This window comes from Bombina bombina, chromosome 1, assembly GCF_027579735.1.
Source record: "Bombina bombina isolate aBomBom1 chromosome 1, aBomBom1.pri, whole genome shotgun sequence".
Classification (NCBI taxonomy): Eukaryota; Metazoa; Chordata; class Amphibia; order Anura; family Bombinatoridae; genus Bombina; species Bombina bombina.
Genome location: NC_069499.1, coordinates 867,491,564 through 867,517,114, shown reverse-complemented (window position 1 = coordinate 867,517,114; position 25,551 = coordinate 867,491,564). Strand labels below are relative to the sequence as shown.

Below are 25,551 nucleotides of genomic sequence, written 5' to 3'. Positions count from 1 at the left end.
GGGAAGAAATCCCCAGAACATCAATCACCTCAATCAGATATGGACAGAGATAGTGACACAAGCTTACTAACAGGGACTGGAAGCCAGAAACCTTTAAATAAAGCTGATCTAGAACAATTGGTGTTGAAGCAGGACATTTCTGCAAATTTCAAGAAACTCCTAGAGAAAATTGAGGCCCTGCAGAATACAGTCACTTGTAGCTTGACAGAGCTAAAGCAGGAAGTGGGTGAACTGGGCTCTAGAGTCGACTCTCTAGAAGAAAGCGGGGACTCTTTAGCAGAAGGGTTGAACGACATTACGACTCAAACGACAGCTCAACAGCAGGAACTGGAGGAAATTCATGACAAGCTTGAAGACCATGTGAACCGCAGTCGCCGGTGCAATATACGCCTGAAAGGTGTCCCGGAATCGGTGACCCCGAAAGAATTGAATATGTACCTGCTCAACCTATTCCAAGGTATTACAGGGGTCGGAGGTGATGAGAAATTCCAGATAGAAAGGGCCCACAGGGCACTTAGGCCAAAACCTAAAGGAGAAGATCCGCCATGAGACATTATAATTCGGATGCTCAGATTCCAAGAAAAAGAAGAAATAATGGCGGCGGCACGCAGAAACCCGACATTTAAATACTAAGGCAATGTCATTCAATTTTTTCAAGACTTATGCTTGAGGACTTTGCAGCGAAGAGGTGCGCTTCGTCCACTTACAGCTCAGCTGAGAAAAAATCAAATCCCTTACAGATGGGGATTCCCATTCGCACTGCACATCTCATGGGAGAATAGGATTCTATCAATTAAAGATCCAGAAGAGATTCAAGAAACCTGCAGAAACCTGAAACTAGAGCCTCCAGTTCTTCATCAACAGAGACCGAATACAGGAGGAGAAGAAGGAAACAAAAAACCTTTCCAGAGGAAATGGACTTGAGTACTTGAAAAAAAAGAGGAAGACATGAAGCGACAGAAACTGATTTTCAGGGACAGATCTATTTGGAACTTTATGAAGCTCAGGTTCTGGCCTAGTCAGGTTAGATCTCTGTGCTTAGGAAGAACGGAGGTTACTGTACCCAGATCGTCGGAAAGATGAGTATATAAAGCTGTTAACATTAAGTTATATTTACAAGTTATGTCATATGATTGCAAAGATCTGAGAAATGAGACGCTGAGCAAGGGTGATAATTATAACTAAGTTAAGCTCAGGGTCTGAAGAAGACAACAGTCTGGGCCTAGTGGCGGGACTGTGGACGCCCAATGTTACATGTGAAAGACACTAGTGTGACTTTTAGAGTCAGCGCTCAGGTTACAATGGACTTATTGTAATGCATTTATTTTGCCACAATTGAGACTGATGAAGATATGGCAATCTATATTTATACGCCATTGATGTTAATATAAGACAGAAACATGTGGCTGCCTTTTTAGTTTAATTTGATGCACTGTTTAGTTCAGATTGGAAAAGTTAATGTTATTGTGATATGTTTTTGTTTGTCAATGTTTATTTTCTTCCAGGTGGTGTCTCTTAATGGTAAAATATCAGACCGATTAGAATGGTTTGGGAAGTGGGAAATCTGGGATGAGGAACAGTTAAGGGTCCTAACATTCTCTTATAACAATGATAGAGCTTGCGGATACAGGGCTGAGGAAGGGATAGGGAGAAGTAGGAGCTAGACGATGACGTCAAATAACCTAATTTTACTTTCTCACAATGTTAGGGGGCTAAATACGGACACTAAAATAAAGACTGCTATAACACAATACCTAAGAGCAAAGGCTAAAATAATTTTCCTGCAGGAGACACACTTTGTGAAATCATCTATCCCAAAGTTTTGGTCGCATCACTTCCCCCAACATTTTCACTCAACATCAGACTCTAAAAAAAGAGGGGTTACGATATTGGTACATAGATCCCTTGACTGGGTTACTGACAGGGTAATTACAGATAAGGAAGGGCGCTATGTGATAGTGCAAGGAACAATTCAGGGTTCAAACGTAGTGCTCTGCAATGTATATGCCCCTAATGAAACTCAAAATGCCTTTTTCACTAAAATAGCCTCTCTGCTCACGCAATGGTCACAAACTAGAGTTATTCTCGCAGGGGATTTCAATGTTAACATGTCTCCCGCAGGGGGGTCGGCCAACTCCAAAATGACTAGTAAACAACATAGGCACAATAGTATAGTTAAATCAATTAGACATTCACTAGAAGAGCATAACCTTGTGGACACTTGGGAGGCAGCAGGTAGGTCAGCACATGACTATACTTATTACTCCCCTGCCCATAAAACATACACCACACTAGACTACATCTTTGTTAGTCAAATTTTGACGCCTAACCTAGTGAAGGTGGGCACACAAGCATGCGTTTGGTCAGACCATTCCCTGGTCTACATGGAGCTAGCGGGCTTTGTAAACTTCTCTAGACAAAGGTCATGGACATATAACCCCACACTGTTAAGAGATCCCGAGATACATGGGAAGATTCAGAGAGCGCTCAGGGAATTCTGGGATATAAACACTGGTTCTGTTACGAATCCATTAGTGATATGGGCAGCTCACAAGCCCTTTGTATGGGGTCTCCTCATAAAAGAAAAGTCAATAAAGAACAAACTAGCGGTCAAATTAGTTAACACACTACAGAAAGAGGTCGAACACCTAGAAAGGGAACACCAACACACTAGCTCTAACAACACTTATAAGCTGTTAGTGACTAAGAGGAGGGAGTTAGCGAAAATTTTGAATGACGCCTCTGTTAGAGCAGCTTTGCGATTGAGAGCTCATTATTTCGTGTACGCAAACAAGCCAGACAAATATCTGGCATATAAGTAGAGAGAAAGGAATAAATTCTTTTCTATACCCAAGCTCTATACGGAGAGGGGGGTCCTCACCTCGCACCCGCAAGAAATAGCGGATAGTTTCGCTCACTATTATGAAAACTTATATGACGGGAAAAAAGTGGGATCGGGAGATATAGCCTCCAAGACAAGTCTATTTCTAGATGAGGCGAAACTAAATTCAGTTAAGGATAGTGATCTAGAAAGTCTTAACAAGAAAATAACGAGCTCAGAAGTTTTAGGGGTAATTAAGGATTTAAAAACTGGGAAAGCTGCAGGTCCAGATGGACTGATAGGGGAATATTATAAACTCTTTAAGAAAGAATTACTACCTCACCTGGTTAACTTTTGTAATGGCATCATGGAGGGATGGGAGATACCTGGGGAATCGTTACAGGCAAAGATAATTGTGATACCAAAAGGTGGGAAAAACGCTAAATATTGCCACAACTATAGGCCGATATCCCTAATAAACCACGACATCAAAATTTTCGCTAAAATTATGGCAAATAGACTAAAACAGATTCTCCCCTCACTGATCCACCAAGACCAGGTGGGATTTATACAGGATAGGGAGGCCCCGGACAACGTTAGGAGAGCTATTACTTTGATTGACTACTTGAAGGCGACCGAGACTCCAACTCTATTCCTGTCATTAGACGCAGAAAAAGCGTTTGACAGGGTAGACTGGAGTTTCATGTTTAAAGTACTGTCGGTCATGGGTTTTAAAGGGGCCTTTATACAAGCGCTTCAGCGTATTTATTCAGGGCCGACGGCGGTGGTTGGAGCGGCGGGCTATATATCTAGGCAAATTACAATCTTAAATGTCACCGCTGCTGTTTGCTATTTGTATAGAGCCACTAGCCTCGTACATTAGGAATTCGAGAGACATTTCGGGGGTACAGCTAACTACTTCGGAATATAAATTAATGTTATTCGCGGACGACGTGTTGTTAACGCTAACCAGATCCTTACATTCATTAGCACATCTATATAATATTCTGGAAGAATTCTCAGCTATTTCGGGTTAAAAGATAAATACTGCTAAATGTGAGGCACTACCAATTTGTCTCCCCCCACACACGAAAAAAGCGATGGAGTTAAACTTTGAAATTGTATGGGCGAAAAACTACATCAAATATTTAGGGGTTAAAATAAGTGACAACTTGGCTGATCTATATAAACTAAATTATTTGCCTATATACAAAACTATTAGAAGTGACCTGGGAAAGTGGAAAAAAAGGTAACTTTTCGTGGTACGGGAGGCTAATGGCAATTAAAATGAATCTCCTCCCGAGATTAATGTACATTTTTAGAGCCATACCTATAGGAATACCCACTTCGGAACTCGAGGCCTTACAAGAGAGGTATTAACATTTTTGAGAGGGGATGGCAAGACAAGGATAGCGGCACAGGTATTGAAACAACACAGACAGGTGGGGGGTTAGGAGTTCCAAACCTCATTGAATACTACCAGGCATCTAGACTAGCTCAGATGGTGGTGATGGGGAAGAGCGACAGCAAATTAATATGGCCCAGGATAGAGGTGGAAATACAATAGGGCAGCAGATATTATATGGGACACGGGACTCCTTTTAAGGACAAGCGGGTACAAGTCACTGATAACAGTAGAAGCAATACACCTATGGACAAAAATCACGAAGGGGTTACAATTATGTAGACCAGAATCTTTGCTAATGCCCAATAAAATTTTACTACCCGGGGATTTGAGAAGGCTAGTGGGGAAATGGGAAAATAAAGGCCTCTATAGGGTAGCAGATTTCTTGCAAAACTCAAAAATGCTTACATTTAATCAGATTAGAGAGAGAATAGACCCGGACCATCTTCATTGGTACTTGTATTTGCAAATCAGCTCATCCATACATACATATTTGTCACAAAAACAGTCCTCACCACTTACGGAACTGGAGAGAATGATAGGCGCCCCATTCAGGGGGAAAGGGCTGATCTCCCGAATATACTTGATAATGCAAAAAGCGAGATGTCAATCTAAGTCACCCTTAGTAGAGAGATGGGAAAGGGATATCATGGAAGTAAGGGAGAAAAGTGACTGGGAGGATTTGTTGAGGGACACAAGTAAAGGTTTGATTAGTGCGGATATGAGAGAGAATTCTATCAAGGTGTTGTTTCGATGGTACCTGACACCTGTCAGAACGGTGCACTATGCGGCAACACATGACGGTAACTGCTATAGAGGGTGTCAGGAAAAGGGAACATTTAGACATGTGGTGGGATTGCCCAAGAGTCCAAACACTTTGGGGGAAACTTTCAACCTTGATAGGGATCTTATTGAATGAGAGAATAACCCTCACAATATCGCAGGCATCACTACACGATAGGGTAAGACCATTCAACAAGACAATTAATAACTTTATCAGAATCCTCTGCACGTGTATGAGAATATGTGTCACCAGACACTGGAAGGTGGGGACACCCGCTTGGCAGGAAGTGGTAGACAAAATTATAGATACCTACAACTTATCAGAAACGGCGGCCTGGTCACAGGGTCAGCCAGAACAATTTCAAAAGGTATGGTTTTACTGGATGTTAAGTAAGGGGGAGGCTCAGAACTTGATAGAGCAGAACTGACCGATTGAGCAGTGGTGGAGGTGGGTGACATTTCCAAACAGGACTGAGACAATAGGATGTAGTGATATTTCCTAGATAATTAAGCAAAATATATGAAGAAAGATAGTCAAACACATAAATTCTCACAGGAGACGGAGACAAGTTGGCGCAACCTGGAAGAAGGGGGTGGGGGGGAGTTTTATAAGTTGGGGGATGAAGTTCTAGTTACATGTTTTACTACTCTTCTGTAAGCTGTTATAAATACAGAGTAACAATGGTTTTGGATAGGCTATCAAAGCAAATGTATTGTGATAATATAAATGAATAACACTCCAAGTTACATGTTTTTAAGAAAAGCAAGCACTTGTATATGTACATTACGAAACTCTGTACTGATGTGTAAAATCAATAAAAATTATTTCAAATAAAGGGACATTATACACTCATTTTTTTTTTGCATAAATGTTTTGTAGATGATCTATTTATATAGCCCATAAAGTTTTTTTTTTTAAATAAATGTATAGTTTTGCTTATTTTTAAATAACATTGCTCTGATTTTCAGACTCCTAACCAAGCCCCAAAGTTTTATGTGAATACCGTCAGCTACCTTCTCCAGCTTGCTTCTGTTTGTGTAAAGGGTCTTTTCATATGCAAAAGAAGGGGGAGTGGGGGGAGTGTCTTATTTGCCACTTGCAGTGGGCTTTCCAACTACCTTTTCAACAGAGCCAAACTGACAGCTTCTAAGTAAGTTTTTAAACAGTTTTATACTGGATTTTTATATCAGTATCTGTGTATCTTATTCTTTATAGTAGTGTCTATTACATGCAGTTATATGAAAATGAGCGTATACTGTCCCTTTAAGGCAATATTTTGTAGTCAGCTTTTTACAGCTATGCTGCATCACTTTCATGTGCTTAATACTTTGGGTATCATGTCCCTTTTATCTGCTACCCTGCTTTGTGGTTGTCCTAATTGTGACTGGTATATGTTGTAATTAGTTGGTATATAATCCACAAAAGGAGGGCCAATGATCTATAGAGAGAACCTATGGATCAGTGATGGTTAACCTTGGCCTCCAGATGTTTCAGAACTACATTTCCCATGATGCTCGACTGGACTGCAGTGTGCCTAAGCATCATGGGAAATGTAGTTCTGAAATATCTGGCGTGCCAAGGTTCGCCATCACTGATCTATAGGGTCTGTCTCCTGATAGCCACTGAAATCTCTGGTTACATCATTTTTATTTACCATGCAGTGACAACTCTACTTAATATTTTTGTAAGCTCTTTTTATTATCCATTACTAAAAGTTATGTTTATACCACAGTATAGGCTGTGTGATGATTAGAGGTGCACTAAGTATATACTTTTTGTACTGCCATTGGGATATAATATCATAAAATAATGTGTTATTTTCTATTATCCTATAGGCTCTCTAATAACCATCTGGGTGAAATGGGCGTGGCTGCCATTGCTGAAGCTCTACAGCACAACTCAACCTTTAGTTCCATGTGGTGAGTCCCTGTTATTGCTACAACAGCTCATTGGGTATTTCCAACCAAAGAAGAACCAGCACCAGTGTCATTGAATTCTGACGATTCATTTTAGTTGTACTCCCTCTTTCTTTTATTTTTTTTATTAAAGGGACACTGAACCCAATTTTTTTTCTTTTGTGATTCAGATAGAGCAGGCAATTTTAAGCAACTTTCTAATTTACTCCCATTATCAATTTTTCTTCGTTCTCTTGCTATCTTTATTTGAAAAAGAAAGTCCAGAACCCTGGACAGCAATTGTTTATCGTTGGATGAATTTATCCACCAATCAGCAAGAACAACCCAGGTTGTTCATAAAAAAATGAGCCGGCATCTAAACTTACATTCTTGCATTTCAAATAAAAATACCAAGAGAATGAAGAACATTTGATAATAGGAGTAAATTAGAAATTTGATTGAAATTGCATGCTCTATCTGAATCACAAAAGAAAAAATTTGGGTTCAGTGTCCCTTTAATTATTTGTTCAAAAATGGAAATCTATATTAAATAGTATAGTTCAATTTAATTTAATCAAATTCAATACAATAAATAACAAACAAGCCAAAAAAGTAAAGCCCTGCTAAACTGAGTAACACAACACCATTTTTTTTAAAGCTATATGAAACCTAAACATTTTGTGATTCAGACAGAGCATAACATTTTAACCCCTTCACCCAATCCGACGTATATATAAGTTGTGCAGTACTTTGCTTATCATACCGTACAACGTATACGTCTGAGCTTCAAGAAGCTCCAGCAGTCTCGCCTGTTAAATTACAGCCAAGAGCTCCAGGAATCTGCCGCATATTGAACCAGAGCGCAATCAGTGCTCGGGTTCCACATGAGGGCAGATGCCTGACAGACAGTGACACAAATTTGCTTTGTTCCTATGATATTCTTTGTTGAAGAGATACCTAGGTAGGTATCTGGAGTACTACATGGCAGGAAATAGCGCTGCCATCTAGTGCTCTTACAAATTAATTTCATTCTTGCAAAACTGCTGCCATATAGTGCTCTAGACATGTGCACACCACTGAATTTACATCCCTGCTTTTCAACAAAAGATACCAAGAGAAGAAAGAAAATGAAATAAAAGTAAATGAGAAAGTTGTTTAAAATGTTATGCGCTATCGGAATCATGAAATAATTTTTTTTGGTTTCATGTCCCTTTAAGCATCAAAAATGACTATTTGAATTGTATAAATATAACATTTCTATAACTGGTCAATTTAAGCAAAAGGAGGTCTGTGAGTGTGTAAATACTTATTGAGAATATTATTCCCATTTACAGGAGTTCTCACTGTCAAAAATAAATAACCTCATACTTATCCCATTCCCTACTTACAGGGATACTAAACCCAATTTTTTTCTTTAATGATCCCTTACAAGTCAATCAGGGGAGTTAGGGAAGTAGTATGACTCGCATGAAAAACAATCTGCTCAGTTTGCCTCAATTGTTGTCTCAATCAGCCAACATCTCTGTGTCTACTCATCAGTGACATTGCCTGTCACTATGTCAACTCAGAGCACACATCGCAGCAGCATGCCAGAGGATGACAAATGGGGGGCACAAGGAATGGCAAGACATTATGCAGGTGGGACCAGTCGCCCCCCCCTTTAGTGACACTACTGCTGACATTTACGTCCTTTTAAGTGAATAGTTGTAAAGACAAGAACCAGTATACAGAGTAATGGTAATTTCTGCATAAATTGGTCAAAAAATTGATCTGATCTTCAATTAAGTCAGAACAATAGACAATCACGTCTGCTTAAACAAATAACACACACGTAATTATACATGTTCATGCTTTTACTGAACCCACGGAATGCAGAGATGGAACATGTATGTGGACCCCTTGGCTAATGACTCCTCAAAAAGCTTATTAAAGTCAGAAGTCAGCTACAATTTTCAATAAATGAAGAAAGTTCAGCACTGTTGCTAGTCTCCCTAGGAGTGGGCGTACTACATAGATGCCTTGCAGGAGCACATGTCAGAAAGCTCAGTGAGGTTAGTATGTTTTTGGTTTTCTTAAAGCTCAGCTTTCTGTTATTTCAGCTTTGATTTAGTGAAAGATAACACTTCATCTTGAGATTTATGGGTTTTTTAAAGTGCTTGAAAAAAATGCCCTTTATTAATTATTCCAGTCCCAAGAAACTAAAACCTGGCCACTCTGTGTTCAAACATAATTCTTTAGCACTCTGTTGCCTACACCGAGAAAATGTGATGTTACTTAAAGTGATTGTAAACCTACTTGATATGCTTAACAGGATGTTTAAGGAGAAAGCAAAATAGGGTAACTTTCATTCAGTAATATCTTTTAAATCACATATATTAGAAAAACTACTTTTATTTTTTTATACCCTCCGTCATCCCTTTACCCGCAAAGCATTGGCTTTTACTAGTGGTTATAATGATGAATCAGTGTTTATCCAATCCTAGCAAGCCCCCTTTGGCGTCCATTTAGTCAGTAACAAGGCCATAGTTGATAATTGCTTGGAAAAAAAAATGTGGGCGTTGTTACTTACTTGATGGAACCAAAGGGGGCACGCTAGAATTGGATAAACACTGATTCGTCATTATAACCACTAACCACTTTGTGGGAAGAGGAACAGCGGAAGGTATAAAAAAAAACTAAAAGATTTAGAAGATATTGACGAATGAAAGTTACCCTATTTTGCCGTTAAGCATATCAAGGAAGTTTACAATCACTTTAAATTGATAAACATAAGTAATCTTGAAAAATATGACATTAATAGAAAAGGGAAGAACAGCCCTAAAACAGAAGGAAAAAATAATAATAATAATAAAAGCAATAACTGCAAGAGCCTGTAGAACAATTTTCACTCCCTTATCAAAAGATGGGGAAACTAAGTCCCACACCCTATCTCCTTTTGAAAGGTTTCTTCTGAGTAACTTCTAAAGGTAATTTTTTTAAAGGCCATTACCTTCCTTTAAACAAGTCTCTCATGCCAGTACTTGCTCACATAATAGTACACTAGCAAACATCACAGAGCACAAGTTGCACCCATCTACAGAGCACATGTTGCACCCATCTACTATAGGGCACAGTGTAATCTGTAGAAGCCACAGCACACTTTGGCCCCTATTTATTAAAGGTCTTGCGGACCTAATCCGACAGTGCAGATCAGGTCCGCAAGACCTCACTAAATGGGGAGAGCAATACGCTGTCCGCATTTAACATTGCACCAGCAGCTCACAAGAGCTGCTGGTGCAACGCCGCCCCTTGCAGACTCGCGGCCAATGGGCCGCCAGCAGGGGGGGTCAATCAACCCGATCGTACTCGATCGGGTTGAATTGTGGCGATTTCTGTCCCTTTGACTGCTTGCAAACTGATCATTCAAATGCAAAACCCTTAGTCTGTTTCATAGCCCACTCTTTTTTCTTCAATTGAGGGATTCATGGTTTAAGATTAAAATTTTAACCACAATACAAATCAACTTAAAAAAAATACCAATTAAATGAAAATATGACCACAATTTGCAAATACTTGTACCTATATCACTATATCAAAACAAGGAAATGGACTGCACTCTTAAACTAGAGTGGGTACACATCCCAAGCCACTAGTAAAACTCTCAGCCTTGGGTACTCACCAGCAGTTAGAGACAGCTGCATTTTCTTCTAGTGACTCAGGCAGTGAACCCTAAACCAGCCTGGCATAGAAAGTCTGAAACTCACATGCACACATCTAGATTGGAAGATTTAGTTACAGCATTTGGCCACATCATGGTCTCTTCTTCCCTGTGTCTATAACCTACAGACACACATGCTAAACTGAGTATCAAAGAAGGGTCCCACAGGCCTTTTTCCTAAACACATACAAAACACGGAAAAGGACTGTTCTCTCAAAAAAAATAATTGAGTTGTCAACTTGTTTACCCCCCACTGAAATCACCAAAACACACATTTGTAATTACACTTTTTCTTCGGGTCACAAAAACTATGATGCAAATTCTTAGTTAAAAAGTAGTGCAGAGGGTTGCATGTGACCCATGGGCCACTAGTTGGCCATTCCTGTTCTAAACCATACCATTTTGGGCTGCAACAAGCTGACCACTAAGCCAAGTAATAATGGTGTAAGGGTATCTTCTAGTACCTTTACCATATTGTTATCCATTTTAAATATCTAGTATTCACCCTCATTTATCTCTCTCCTTGTTCTGCACAGAGAATTGGACATGTAATTGTGCTAGTGTTATTGGGTGTGATTGTAATGAATGAGGTGAATGGCACCCTAGCAATCCACCCCAGAACTGCTACTAATAGTATTAGATCAAACTTTTGATGCACATTGTTGTGATAGGATTGCTACATAGTAAAGGCCATGTCACTACACAGTTCAACTCATTAAAAGTCTATCTTCTGCCTCTTCATGGCCATGAGCAACAGATCCTAATTCTTTAGTCACTCACCACCATTTGTACTTCTGGTTTTCTAATTTGTAAAACATATCAACTAATTGGATTTGTGAAGTGGAGACAAGCTCAAAATTTACGGTGACCAATCAGAAGAGTGGGAGGGTATCAGCTTTGACACTGGGCCTCCCTGGTTAAATTCTAGATATATAATATGCTTAACTAATTTGAAATTTTTGATTGGAATACATATAAATAGATAAATCCAGAGGTACAGATCACAGCAAAGTATCTAAACGGTTTTTAAGAGGCTGTAGAAAAAAAAGATTATTTAGCTGAATTTAATATAAGGACTTGGAAAGTTTGTTTGTATGTTTCTTAATTTGAGGGGTTAGAGGGGTTTGCAATTGGGGTGAATCATAAATAGGAGTCACATGTTTGTGAGAGTTGTCTCATGCAGGGATAAAAATAGCACGGTTTATAGAAACAAGAAGGGGTGGTTGTGGTGTAGAGGGACTGGGTCACATGTAAGGTTAATTGAGGTCTGGGGGTAACAGTGCTATAACTGTTGCAGTCACCTGACTTGTCATAGCAAGCAGCAGTTCTGTCACTAAAAGTACATAGGTCTGTTGTGATGCTGAAGATAAATGTGAGTTCTTCCTCGGTGTGTAACCAATTATTTTATTGTTTCCAAAAAGAGCTGAATGCTTTTGCCTGACGCCATATTCAGCATTCACTCATGTAAACAAATATGAGAAGCTGCACATGTCTATTATAAATCACAATACTGCTACTGGATACTGATAAATACCCAACTGAGTTTTTTGGTTTTTTAAAAAAATTATTTCATTAAATCTAGTTAAATATTTTCCTAAATATTTACTTGCCCAGAACAGCTATGTTTTGCCATTTATGGTCTCAGATATATATCAATTAAGATTTAATCTAAATAACAAATTCAGATAAGGTCAGTGTGGAGAAATATTACATATATCGTTGAAACAATATGCTTTATAATAAAAGAATATGCCTTTTGTGTTCCCTTACACAGGTTAAAGGAGAACAACCTCACGCCTGAAGAGGTGGAAAAATTCAGAAAGATGGATCATCGCCTGGTCTTTTAGTGATTCATTCGCCATATGCCCAGAGCCAAACACTGAGCAGGGATTTCAACACCAAAGGTCATTGGTCTGTTAACATCAGAGTAGCTATAAGGAGGATTTTATGTAACAATATTGCAAGAGGTTTTATAGGAAGCCATTACTGCCATAGGGCCCTATTACAGTCTCCGTAAACCTGTTGTAATTTTTTTTTCTCTTAACTTTGCACTGAGAAAACCCATAAAACATGTTGCACTAAGATGCCTCCTCAGCGGTATTTAAATTAATCACTTTTCACTTTTTAAATACATTTAGTTGAAAGAAAAATCCCACCCAAAAAGTAAAAATTACAACACGGGGGGGGGGTGTGCTAGGGAAGGGGTCTTTATAATATCAATAGAAAATCTATTTTATCTAGAGACCTCCAATACAGTTTATTTCTTTCATGTAATTGGCAAGAGTCCATGAGCTAGTGACGTATGGGATATACATTCCTACCAGGAGGGGCAAAGTTTCCCAAACCTCAGAATGCCTATAAATACACCCCCCACCACACCCACAATTCAGTTTTACAAACTTTGCCTCCTATGGAGGTGGTGAAGTAAGTTTGTGCTAGATTTCTACGTTGATATGCGCTTCTCAGCATGCTGAAGCCCGGTTCCTCTCAGAGTGCAGTGAATGACAGAGGGATGTGAAGGGAGTATTACCTATTGAATGCAATGGTCATCCTAACAGGGATCTATTTCATAGGTTCTCTGTTATCGGTCGTAGAGATTCATCTCCTACCTCCCTTTTCAGATCGGCTATATACTCTTATATAACATTACCTCTGCTGATTCTCGTTTCAGTACTGGTTTGGCTATCTACTTTATGTAGATGAGTGTGTTTTGGTAAATATGTTTTCCTTTATTAAGACACTCTCAGCTATGGTTTGGCATTTTAAATGTAAAGTTCTAAATATAATGTTTGTACTTATATTTGGCATGATTCAGGTTTATCAGTATATTTCCTTTTTGCAGACTGTCAGTTTAATTTTGAGAAATGCACATATAAAAATAAAAAAAAATAAAAAAAAATTCTTACCTGAAATTTTCAAATTGACTTTTTACTAAATTGCGGGCTGTTAGGCTCGCGGGTGCGCAAAATGCTATAATTTATTGCAGCAATCTTGGCGCGAGACTTTTTTGGTGCGAGAATTAAGTTTGTTGACGTATTTTCGTCATTTCCGGCGTCTTAGTTGGCGCCGAGAATTTTCATATAGTTGCGTCATCTATGACGCTTGTTTTTGTTGGCGCCAAAAATATTTTGTCAGTTGTGGGCGTCATTCTTGGCGCCAGACTTTTGACATTATTTAAGTCTTCATGTATTTTTGCTTCTGGTTTCCAGAGGCTTATTCTGTTTGCATTTTTTCCTATTCCTGAAACTGTCATATAAGGAAAATGATAATTTTGCTTTATATGTTATTTTTTCTCTTACATATTGCAAGATGTCTCAATCTGATCCTGTTTCAGAATCCACGATTGGAATCCTGCTGCCTGATGTCGGTTCTACCAAAGCTAAGTGCATTTGTTGTAAACTTGTGGTAACTGTAACTCCGGCTGTAATTTGTGATAGTTGTCATGACAAACTTTTACATGCAGAAAATATTTCCATTAGTAGTAATCCATTACCTGTTGTTATTCCTTCAACGTCTAATGCTCAGGATATTCCTGTTAATGTGAGAGAATTTGTTTCTAATTCTATTCAGAAGGCTTTGTCTGTCATACCACCTTCTAATAAACGTAAAAGGTCTTTTAAAACTTCTCATAAAATTGATGAATTTATAAATGACCGACAACATTCTGATTTATCTATCTCTGATGAGGATCCATCTGGTTCAGAAGATTCTGCCTCAGATATTGACACTGACAAATCTTCATACTTATTTAAAATGGAGTATATTCGTTCCTTATTGAAAGAGGTGTTGATTGCATTAGATATGGAGGAGACTATTCCTCTTGATATTAAAACTAGTAAAAGTTTAAATTCAGTTTTTAAACCTCATGTAGTTATTCCAGAGGTTTTTCCAGTTCCTGATGCTATTTCAGATGTAATTTCTAGGGAATGGAATAGACTGGGTAACTCTTTTACTCCTTCTTCAAGGTTTAAGAAGCTGTACCCTTTGCCGTCTGATAGATTGGAGTTTTGGGAAAAGATCCCCAAAGTTGATGGGGCCATCTTTACTCTTGCTAAACGTACTACTATTCCTACGGCAGATAGTACTTCTTTTAAAGATCCTTTAGATAGGAAACTTGAATCTTATCTAAGGAAGGCTTATTTATGTTCAGGTCATCTTCTTAGGCCTGCTATTTCTTTGGCTGATGTTGCAGCTGCTTCAACTTTTTGGTTGGAAACCCTAGCGCAACAAGTATTAGATCATAATGTGTATAGCATTGTTAAGTTAATTCAACATGCTAATAATTTCATTTGTGATGCCATTTTTGATATCATCAGAATTGATGTCAGATATATGTCTTTAGCTATATTAGCTAGAAGAGCTTTATGGCTTAAATCTTGGAATGCTGATATGACTTCTAAATCAAAGTTGCTATCTCTCTCTTTCCAAGGTAATACATTATTTGGTTCTCAGTTGGATTCAATTATTTCAACTGTCACTGGGGGGAAGGGAGCTTTTTTGCCTCAGGATAAAAAATCTAAGGGTAAATTTAAGGCTGCTAACCGTTTTCGTTCCTTTCGACAAAATAAGGAACAGAAACCTGATCCTTCCCCTAAGGGAACAGTTTCCAATTGGAAGCCTTCTTCAGTCTTAAATAAATCCAAGCCATTTAAAAGATCTAAATCAGCCCCCAAGTCCGCATGAAGGTGCAGCCCTCATTCCAGCTCAGCTGGTAGGGGGCAGACTAAAATTCTTCAAGGATGTTTGGATCAATTCAATCCAAAATCATTGGATTCAGAATATTGTTTCTCAAGGGTACAGAATAGGTTTCAAAATAAGACCGTCTGTGAGAAGTTTCTTTCTCTCGCGCATTCCAGTGAACCCAGAAAAAGCTCAGGCTTTCCTGAAGTGTGTTTCAGACCTGGAGGTATCTGGGGTAATTGTGCCAGTTCCTGTTCAGGAACGGGGTCTGGGGCTTTATTCAAATCTGTTCATTGTCCCAAAGAAGGAGAATTCTTTCAGAGCAGTTCTGGATCTAAAAATTTTGAACTGTTATGTGAGAATACTAACATTTAAAATGGTGACTATAAGGACTATTCTGCCTTTTGTTCAGCAAGGGCATTATATGTCCACAATAGACTTACAGGGTGCATATCTTCATATTCCGATTCATCCAGATCACCATCACTTCCTGAGATTCACAGACCTGAATATCTCAGCTGTAACACTGCTCTCTGCAAACAGACTGAATTTTAAGTATAAATATTTATACTAAGCAATACATAGGAGATGTGTTAAAATTCCTATTATCACACAATTATTTCTGGTTTGATGGCTGTTTTTATAATCAAGTATGTGGTACCGCCATGGGGGCAAAGTTTGCCCCCGCCTTTGCAAACTTATTTGTCTCTTGGTGGGAGTTATCACATATCTACAATACTCAAAATCCATGGCTTGAGAATATCTTAATATATACTCGCTATATTGACGATCTGTTGCTTATTGTCAAAAAACCTTTAAATGATATAGAATTTAACAACTTTTTAGAATACATTAACTCCAATCCATTTAACTTACGATTTACAGGTTTATACAATACACAAAGAGTTAATTACCTAGATCTAACATTGGAGATAGTCGAAAACTGTATTGTAACCAGTACTTATCGCAAGGAGACTGCAGGGAATACGATACTCTATGCAACGTCACAACACCCTACACATTTGATAAAGTCCATCCCACGTAGTCAATTTATTAGGTTACGAAGAAACACTAAATCAGACGATATCTATGATACACAATCACTTGAGCTAAAGAAGAGACTTACTAGTAGAGGATACAATGTCAATAGTCTAGAAAAATGTAGGAAGGAAATCAGGAAATATAACACAGATACTAACATACATAAGAATAAGGCAAAAAAGAAAGAATCTAACTTTAAAGAAGCAATTGTCTTCACCACAGCATATTCCAAACAGTACAATGATATTGTAAAAATTATGCAAAAACATGCACATATACTTTCAGGCGACGATATCCTCAGACCCCTTATCAACAATATCAAATATGTTCCCAAAAGATCAAAAACCCTAGGACAGGCTATATCACCTAGCCTAGTCACTAGAAATAAAAGAAAGGAACACAACTGGCTGACACAAAAAGGAAATTACAAATGTGGCAGCCGTAACTGCAATATGTGTTCACATATTCAAGAAGGGAACACATACACTAGTACTAGTACAGGGACAGAATACAGTATAGACTTCTATGCCAATTGTAGCACCACTTTTGTGGTATATCTTTTAACATGTAATATCTGCAAATTACAATACACAGGTCAAACCTCTAGAGAAGTTAGAAAACGTTATAACGAACACGCCAGAGATATTAAAAATTATAACAAAGACTCAGCTGTAGCGAATCACTTTAATAGCTTACACTTTCCTAACGAGGCTGACATCACTATTAAAATAATTTACATTGTAAATCTATCTATTAGAGGGGGCAACAAATTTAAGTCCCTAGAAAGAAAAGAACTCTTTTGGATGTTAAAATTGCAAACACGTTTTCCTAAAGGAATGAATCGTGAATGCGATATTAACTTTTTCATTGATAATTGAAGCAATATATAAAATACACTAAGAAAAGCTTTTAGACTTTCCTAGTATCTAATATTTTACCAAGTGTCATTCTCTTGTTTTCATGTTTTCTTTTTTCTGTTTTCTTTCTTTTTTCTTTTTTTCTTTTTTCTTTTAACATACCTCAAAATATATAATCCTGTATTTAGAGTTGGTTTATAACTTTTTAGAATTTATATGTATTGTACATTTAACATACGTGTCGTCACCAGTTTAGTACATATTCCTTGTTTATATCAAATTATAACCCTAAAATCCATAACAGGATCATTATCTGGCATTGCTTATTAGATACTGTGTATTCAATATTTATGTAACCATTAGTTTAGTATATTTATTAGTTTATGTCTTACATTTTCTTATAACTTGGAAAACTGAAATAGGACATTTATCTAATACTGTTATCTATCCTGTATAATAACAATTTTGCCTTATTGTAACAGACAAGGATACAAGGCATATGTAATTATGGTTTAGTTTCCATAATCTTGGCATTTTACAGGAATAGAGTAATAATAATAATTTTTTAATGGCACCTAATAGATTATACATATATTGCTAATAACTTTTGGTTTATGCCTCACCCATCAAAACACGGTCTGATATGGAGTGTAACACTGTTTAAAATAACAACAATAAACTGTGAATTTCGTTCTTTGTTTTTAATCTTTCACACGGAGATTAGGCATGACTTGTCTTTGAGGGGTTAACTGAAGTTTATGTCCCAATCATTAGCAATGGACATCAGCTGAATTTTCAGACAATAGTTTCCCTTTAAAAGGCAGGCCTAGCCTTCTCTCTGTATGTCTATGAATAAGAGTGCAGTCTGCACTCGAAACTAGTCAGACAATTTTTTGTCTATTTTTCTACCCTGCCTTGCCTTTGTCGTTTTTTGTACCTTTTTCTTATGTCTTTACAGCGGTTGTAGCTGTTTAATTTTTAATGACCTTTCAAATAAAGACTCATTGTTTTTAAGCTATCCACAGCAGTGCCTGCATCTTCTCTTTTTCCTATATCTACATAGTGGCTGGGTTTCGCCACTGCTACGGCACTCCGTTGGCTCTCTATGGAAGGACTATACTGATACCGGCGTCACTTCCGGTTGACTCGCTGAGTCCGCAGACGCTGCCAGGAACGCCGCATCTAAATGTCTTCTATCTCATAGTGAATTTTAAGTGTATCTGCCCAGTATTCTTAGAGAATCACAGACCTGAATATCTCAGCTGTAACACTGCTCTCTGCAAACAGACTTGATTTTAAGTGTATCAGCCCAGTATTCTTAGAGAATCACAGACCTGAATATCTCAGCTGTAACACTGCTCTCTGCAAACAGACTGAATTTTAAGTGTATCTGCCCAGTATTCTTAGAGAATCACAGACCTGAATATCTCAGCTGTAACACTGCTCTCTGCAAACAGGTAGCCTTTGGAAGATAGAAATTTCATTATATTTTACCCTGTTATTACTGATGTGTGTGTTGTAATAAGTATTTGCTATTATTTTTATTTTAAATGCATATTTTATCACCATTATGTCTGTTCATTATGTTAAAAGTTAGTTTAACCAGCTTAGGAAGACCATATATCTTTCTTGTTCCTTGTTTTATGGCTTTCTTTCCTACATGGATACCTGTCTTATCTCTGTAATTCTGAACTTTCCCTGTGTTTTTTTTTGCCTGAATGACCCTTTTGCTAAAATGTCCATACATACCCCCGCCCTTAACTTTTTTTTACAGGCCCATCTGACACTAATATCTCTCTTTCCCTCAGACTGAATTTTAAGTGTATCTGCCCAGTATTCTTAGAGAATCACAGACCTGAATATCTCAGCTTTAACACTGCTCTCTGCAAACAGGTAGCCTTTGGAAGATAGTTTGTGTAAAAGGATAGACAGAGCTGAAATCTGTCCCTTTAACGAACTAGCAGATAAACCCTTTTCTAAACCTTCTTGTAGAAAAGACAATATCCTAGGAATCCTAACCTTACTCCATGAGTAACTCTTGGATTCGCACCAATATGAGGCCTAGATTTGGAGTTTGGCGGTAGAAGGGCGGTAGAAGGGCTGTAAACGCTCCGCAGGCTTTTTTCTGGCCGCACCATAAAATTAACTCTGGTATCGAGAGTTCAAAAAAATGCTGCGTTAGGCTCCAAAAAAGGAGCGTAGAGCATTTTTACCGCAAATGCAACTCTCTATACCAGAGTTGCTTACGGACGCGGCCAGCCTCAAAAACGTGCTCGTGCACGATTCTCCCATAGGAAACAATGGGGCTGTTTGAGCTGAAAAAAAACCTAACACCTGCAAAAAAGCAGCGTTCAGCTCCTAACGCAGCCCCATTGTTTTCTATGGGGAAACACTTCCTACGTCTTCACCTAACACCCTAACATGTACCCCGAGTCTAAACACCCCTAACCTTACACTTATTAACCCCTAATCTGCCGCCCCCGCTATCGCTGACCCCTGCATTATATTATTAACCCCTAATCTTCCGCTCCGTAAACCGCCGCTACCTACGTTATCCCTATGTACCCCTAATCTGCTGCCCCTAACATCGCCGACCCCTATATTATATTTATTAACCCCTAACCTGCCCCCCACAACGTCGCCACCAGCTACCTACAATAATTAACCCCTAATCTTCCGACCGCAAAGCGCCGCCACCTACGTTATCCTTATGTACCCCTAATCTGCTGCCCCTAACACCGCCGACCCCTATATTATATTTATTAACCCCTAATCTGCCCCCCACAACGTCGCCGACACCTGCCTACACTTATTAACCCCTAATCTGCCGAGCGGACCTGAGCGCTACTATAATAAAGTTATTAACCCCTAATCCGCCTCACTAACCCTATCATAAATAGTATTAACCCCTAATCTGCCCTCCCTAACATCGCCGACACCTAACTTCAATTATTAACCCCTAATCTGACGACCGGAGCTCACCGCTATTCTAATAAATGTATTAACCCCTAAAGCTAAGTCTAACCCTAACACTAACACCCCCCTAACTTAAATATAATTTAAATCTAACGAAATAAATTAACTCTTATTAAATAAATTATTCCTATTTAAAGCTAAATACTTACCTGTAAAAAAAAACCCCTAATATAACTACAATATAAATTATAATTACATTGTAGCTATTTTAGGATTAATATTTATTTTACAGGCAACTTGGTAATTATTTTAACCAGGTACAATAGCTATTAAATAGTTAAGAATAGTTAACTAGTAAAAATAATAACAAAATTACCTGTAAAATAAATCCTAACCTAAGTTATAATTAAACCTAACACTACCCTATCAATAAATTAATTAAATAAAATACCTACAATTACCTACAATTAACCTAACACTACACTATCAATAAATAAATTAAATACAATTCCTACAAATAACTACAATGAAATAAACTAACTAAAGTACAAAAAATAAAAAAGAACTAAGTTACAAAAAATAAAAAAATATTTACAAACATAAGAAAAATATTACAACAATTTTAAACTAATTACACCTACTCTAAGCCCCCTAATAAAATAACAAAGACCCCCAAAATAAAAAAATGCCCTACCCTATTCTAAATTAATACATTTAAAAGCTCTTTTACCTTACCAGCCCTGAACAGGGCCCTTTGCGGGGCATGCCCCAAGAAAATCAGCTCTTTTGCCTGTAAAAAAAAACATACAATACCCCCCCCCAACATTACAACCCACCACCCACATACCCCTAATCTAACCCAAACCCCCCTTAAATAAACCTAACACTAAGCCCCTGAAGATCTTCCTACCTTGTCTTCACCATACCAGGTTCACCGATCGGTCCAGAAGAGCTCCTCCGATGTCCTGATCCAAGCCCAAGCGGGGGGCTGAAGAGGTCCATGATCCAGCTGAAGTCCTCATCCAAGCGGGGCAGAAGAGTTCTTCCATCCGATTGAAGTCTTCATCCAAGCGGCATCCATCCGGAGCGAAGCGGCAGCATTCTGAAGACCTCCACCGCGGAACGTCGATCCTGGCCGACGACTGAACGACGAATGACGGTTCCTTTAAATGACGTCATCCAAGATGGCGTCCCTCGAATTCCGATTGGCTGATAGGATTCTATCAGCCAATCGGAATTAAGGTAGGAATATTCTGATTGGCTGATGGAATCAGCCAATCAGAATCAAGTTCAATCCGATTGGCTAATCCAATCAGCCAATCAGATTGAGCTCGCATTCTATTGGCTGATCGGAACATTTAATCGAGTGGCGGCGATGTGGGGGGACCTCGGTTTAGGGGTACATAGGTAGTTTATGGGTGTTAGTGTACTTTAGAGTACAGTAGTTAAGAGCTTTATGAACCGGCGTTAGCCCAGAAAGCTCTTAACTCCTGCTATTTTCCTGCGGCTGGAGTTTTGTCGTTAGAGCTCTAACGACTCTAAATACCAGCGTTAGAAAGATCCCATTGAAAAGATAGGATACGCAATTGACGTAAGGGGATCTGCGGTATGGAAAAGTCGCGGATGAAAAGTGAGCGTTAGACCCTTTAATCACTGACTCCAAATACCGGCGGTAGCCTAAAACCAGCGTTAGGAGCCTCTAACGCTGGTTTTCACGGCTACCGCCGAACTCTAAATCTAGCCGTAAGTATTTACGCCATATTTTATGGTAAATTTTCCTGGTAACAGGTTTCCTAGCCTGTATTAAGGTATCAATCACTGACTCCGAGAATCCACGCTTTGATAGAATCAAGCGTTCAATCTCCATGCAGTCAGCCTCAGAGAAATTAGATTTGGATGTTTGAAAGGACCCTGAATCAGAAGGTCCTGTCTCAGAGGCAGAGACCATGGTGGACAGGACGACATGTCCACTAGATCTGCATACCAGGTCCTGCGTGGCCACGCAGGCGCTATTAGAATCACCGATGCTCTCTCCTGTTTGATCCTGGCAATCAATCGAGGAAGCATCGGGAAAGGTGGAAACACATAAGCCATGTTGAAGACCCAAGGTGCTGTCAGAGCATCTATCAGCACCGCTCCCGGGTCCCTGGACCTGGATCCGTAACAAGGAAGCTTGGCGTTCTGGTGAGACGCCATGAGATCCAGATCTGGTTTTCCCCAATGATGAAGCAGTTGGGCAAACACCTCCGGATGAAGTTCCCACTCCCCCGGATGAAAGGTCTGGCGACTTAGAAAATCCGCCTCCCAGTTCTCCACGCCTGGGATGTGGATCGCTGACAGGTGGCAAGAGTGAGACTCTGCCCAGCGAATTATCTTTGAGACTTCCATCATCGCTAGGGAACTCCTTGTTCCTCCTTGATGGTTGATGTAAGCCACAGTCGTGATGTTGTCCGACTGAAACCTGATGAACCTCAGAGTTGCTAACTGAAGCCAAGCCAGAAGAGCATTGAAAATTGCTCTTAATTCCAGAATGTTTATTGGAAGGAGTCTCTCCTCCTGAGTCCATGATCCCTGAGCCTTCAGGGAATTCCAGACTGCGCCCCAACCTAGAAGGCTGGCGTCTGTTGTTACAATCGTCCAATCTGGCCTGTGGAAGGGCATCCCCTTGGACAGATGTGGCCGAGAAAGCCACCATAGAAGAGAATCTCTGGTCTCTTGATCCAGATTTAGCAGAGGGGACAAATCTGAGTAATCCCCATTCCACTGACTTAGCATGCACAATTGCAGCGGTCTGAGATGCAGGCGCGCAAATGGTACTATGTCCATTGCCGCTACCATTAAGCCGATTACCTCCATGCACTGAGCCACTGACGGGTGTTGAATGGAATGAAGGACACGGCAAGCATTTAGAAGTTTTGATAACCTGTCCGCCGTCAGGTAAATTTTCATTTCTACAGAATCTATAAGAGTCCCTAGAAAGGGAACTCTTGTGAGTGGCAATAGAGAACTCTTTTCTACGTTCACCTTCCACCCATGCGACCTTAGAAATGCCAGAACTAACTCTGTATGAGACTTGGCAGTTTGGAAACTTGACGCTTGTATCAGAATGTCATCTAGGTACGGAGCTACCGCTATGCCTCGCGGTCTTAGTACCGCCAGAAGAGACCCCAGAACCTTTGTAAAGATTCTTGGAGCCGTAGCTAACCCGAAGGGAAGAGCTACAAACTGGTAATGCCTGTTTAGGAAGGCAAATCTTAGATACCGGTAATGATCCTTGTGAATCGGTATGTGAAGGTAGGCATCCTTTAAATCCACTGTGGTCATGTACTGACCCTCTTGGATCATGGGTAAGATGGTTCGAATAGTTTCCATTTTGAACGATGGAACTCTTAGGAATTTGTTTAGGATCTTTAAGTCCAAGATTGGTCTGAAGGTTCCCTCTTTTTTGGGAACCACAAACAGATTTGAATAGAATCCTTGCCCGTGTTCCGACCGCGGAACTGGGTGGATCACTCCCATTAGTAAGAGGTCTTGTACACAGCGTAGAAACGCCTCTTTCTTTATCTGGTTTGCTGATAACCTTGAAAGATGAAATCTCCCTTGTGGAGGAGAAGCTTTGAAGTCCAGAAGATATCCCTGAGATATGATCTCCAACACCCAGGGATCCTGGACATCTCTTGCCCAATCCTGGGCGAAGAGAGAAAGTCTGCCCCCACTAGATCCGTTTCCGGATCGGGGGCCCTCACTTCATGCTGTCTTAGGGGCAGCAGCAGGTTTTCTGGCCTGCTTGCCCTTGTTCCAGGACTGGTTAGGTTTCCAGCCCTGTCTGTAGCGAGCAACAGTTCCTTCCTGTCTTGGAGCGGAGGAAGTTGATGCTGCTCCTGCCTTGAAGTTACGAAAGGCACGAAAATTAGACTGTTTAGCCTTTGGTTTGGCCCTGTCTTGAGGCAGGGCATGGCCCTTACCTCCAGTAATGTCAGCGATAATTTCTTTCAAGCCGGGCCCGAATAATGTCTGCCCTTTGAAAGGAATATTAAGCAATTTAGATTTAGAAGTCACATCAGCTGACCAGGATTTAAGCCACAGCGCTCTGCGCGCTTGAATGGTGAATCCGGAGTTCTTAGCCGTAAGTTTGGTTAAGTGTACTACGGCATCAGAAATAAATGAATTAGCTAGCTTGAGGGCTTTAAGCTTGTTCATAATCTGATCCAATGGAGCTGTGCTAAGGGTCTCTTCCAGAGACTCAAACCAGAATGCCGCCGCAGCAGTGACAGGCGCGATGCATGCAAGGGGTTGTAATATAAAACCTTGCTGAACAAACATTTTCTTAAGGTAACCCTCTAACTTTTTATCCATTGGATCTGAAAAAGCACAGCTATCCTCCACTGGGATAGTGGTGCGCTTAGCCAGAGTAGAAACTGCTCCCTCCACCTTAGGGACCGTCTGCCATAGGTCCCGTGTGGTGGCGTCTTTTGGAAACATTTTTCTAAATATAGGAGGGGGTGAAAAGGGCACACCGGGTCTATCCCACTCCTTGTTAACAATTTCTATAAGCCTTTTAGGTATAGGAAAAACGTCAGTACACGCCGGTACCGCAAAATATTTATCCAGCCTACATACTTTCTCTGGAATTGCAACCGTGTTACAATCATTCAGAGCCGCTAATACCTCCCCTAGTAATACACGGAGGTTCTCAAGCTTAAATTTAAAATTTGAAATCTCTGAATCCAGTTTACTTGGATCAGATCCGTCACCCACAGAATGAAGCTCTCCGTCCTCATGTTCTGCAAATTGTGACGCAGTATCAGACATGGCTCTACTATTATCAGCGCACTCTGTTCTTACCCCAGAGTGATCGCGTTTACCTCTTAATTCTGGCAATTTAGATAGTACTTCAGTCATAACATTAGCCATGTCTTGCAAAGTGATTTGTATGGGCCGCCCTGATGTACTTGGCGCCACAATATCACGCACCTCCTGAGCGGGAGGCGAAGGTACTGACACGTGAGGAGAGTTAGTCGGCATAACTTCCCCCTCATTGTCTGGTGATATTTTTTTAACATATAAAGTTTGACTTTTATTCAAAGTAACATCTATACATTGAGTGCACAAATTTCTATTGGGCTCCAGATTGGCCTTTAAACATAGTGAACAAACAGATTCATCTGTGTCAGACATGTTTAAACAGACTAGCAATGACACTAGCAAGCTTGGAAAAAACTTTTAAATAAATTTATAAGCTATATAAAAAACGCTACTGCACCTTTAAGAAACATAAAAATGTGACACAGTTGAATTAACAATGAACCAAATATGTTAAAACAACCAAATTTTAACAGAAAATGTATAAAGTTAGCAGAGGATTGCACCCACCAGCAAAAGGATGATTAACCCCTTAATACCCAAAACGGATAACAGTTGAAATAATAAACGTTTTTATCACAGTCAAACACAC

General features: G+C 39.5%; 1 protein-coding gene across 1 annotated transcript in view; it reads left to right on the top strand.

The window, feature by feature from the left end:
• NOD2 (nucleotide binding oligomerization domain containing 2) overlaps positions 1 to 13,559 on the top strand; it is a 241,511-nt gene extending 227,952 nt beyond the window's left edge. The window contains exons 10-11 of the mRNA XM_053699516.1: positions 6,846 to 6,929; positions 12,377 to 13,559. Of these exons, the coding sequence (XP_053555491.1) occupies positions 6,846 to 6,929; positions 12,377 to 12,449 (157 nt within the window). The 3' untranslated portion in view covers positions 12,450 to 13,559. The remainder of the gene's footprint in view (positions 1 to 6,845; positions 6,930 to 12,376) is intronic.
• The last annotated feature ends 11,992 nt before the right edge of the window (positions 13,560 to 25,551 follow it).